This window comes from Poecilia latipinna, unplaced genomic scaffold, assembly GCF_001443285.1.
Source record: "Poecilia latipinna isolate Pla-1442-1.1 unplaced genomic scaffold, P_latipinna-1.0 Scaffold1322, whole genome shotgun sequence".
Lineage (NCBI taxonomy): Eukaryota > Metazoa > Chordata > Actinopteri > Cyprinodontiformes > Poeciliidae > Poecilia > Poecilia latipinna.
Genome location: NW_015113938.1, coordinates 51,940 through 53,049, shown reverse-complemented (window position 1 = coordinate 53,049; position 1,110 = coordinate 51,940). Strand labels below are relative to the sequence as shown.

The 1,110-nt window shown below is 38.5% G+C and overlaps 1 protein-coding gene across 1 annotated transcript in view; it reads right to left on the bottom strand.

The window, feature by feature from the left end:
* Positions 1 to 409: 409 nt before the first annotated feature.
* The window catches only part of LOC106961676 (tyrosine-protein phosphatase non-receptor type 12-like), a 21,963-nt gene continuing 21,262 nt past the window's right edge, over positions 410 to 1,110 (bottom strand). Inside the window, exon 2 of the mRNA XM_015055565.1 lies at positions 410 to 568. Within this exon, the coding sequence (XP_014911051.1) occupies positions 425 to 568 (144 nt within the window). The 3' untranslated portion in view covers positions 410 to 424. The remainder of the gene's footprint in view (positions 569 to 1,110) is intronic.

Here is a 1,110-nt window from a genome sequence, read left to right as displayed (position 1 = left end):
AAAAAAAAATCCCATGACTTTTAAAAAGGAGGGGTTTTTCACCACACAAAAAAAAAAAAAAAAAAAAAAAAAAAAAACTTTCTTGTAAAATCTTCACATCATCCTTGAAATGTTTGCACTCGTACTAATCTCCAACCTTTATTTATTTATTTCTTCTAGGTGCTAATATTGTCTCTGATGAAATGTGGATTTGTCTAGTCAGGCGGTGACCTTTAAAGCTGAGCTGATAGATGCACAAATTTTTTAGACCTGCAGCCCTTGCAGGACACAAGGTTGCAGAGAGATTAGATTGTGAAAGCGCTGCGACCAGATGAAAACTGCGAGCATTATTCTAATGGTCTAATGCCCACATCTTCCCCCCCCACCCCACACCCACACCAACATGAATGCATATATACATGAAAAAGGAAGAAGAAAATCTACATTAAGAGCTTTGTTGGAGGCTGAACCACGACTTACATGGCAGTATGTCTTTGTATCGGTTCTTCTTCACATTTTCTTCCCTCTCTCCTACGTTGGTGGGGTAGATCTTCTCCGTTCGGTACTTGGTCGATAGCCGCCGCAACCGCTAAAATACAGAAGGAAAAGAAACATTAGTGGATAATAAGCACTGATGCTTCTCACAGAAGCGATTGCACAATTCTTAAACTAGGGTTCAATCATCTAACCAAAACAGTCACTCAAAGACTACGGTTGTATAAACCACAGAAAGTCGTGGTGAGGCTTTTAAGGCTTAGATCGCTGAACCAGTTGTCAAGCACGGTGGTGGCAACATCATGCCGAGGGGCTATTACAGTACCAGTGCACTGCACAATGTGTCAGATGCCATTTCTGATGGGAAGCGTATTCTCTCCTCAACCTGTTTGGAGACATTTAACCAAATATTGATGAGGTTCTTTGGATATTTGTGTTTTCTTGAATTCTTCTAAAATGGTGCCACATTGGTAAATAAGACATATTCGCAGGTTGACCAACAGAGTTGACCATGAGGGTTTGTAAAAAAAAAAAAAAAAAAAAAAAAAAAAAAAAAAAAAACCCCCCCCCGGGGGAAAAAAGTTTTTTCTGCGGTTGGTTTTTTTTTTTTGTTTTTTTTTTTTTTTTTTTTTTTTT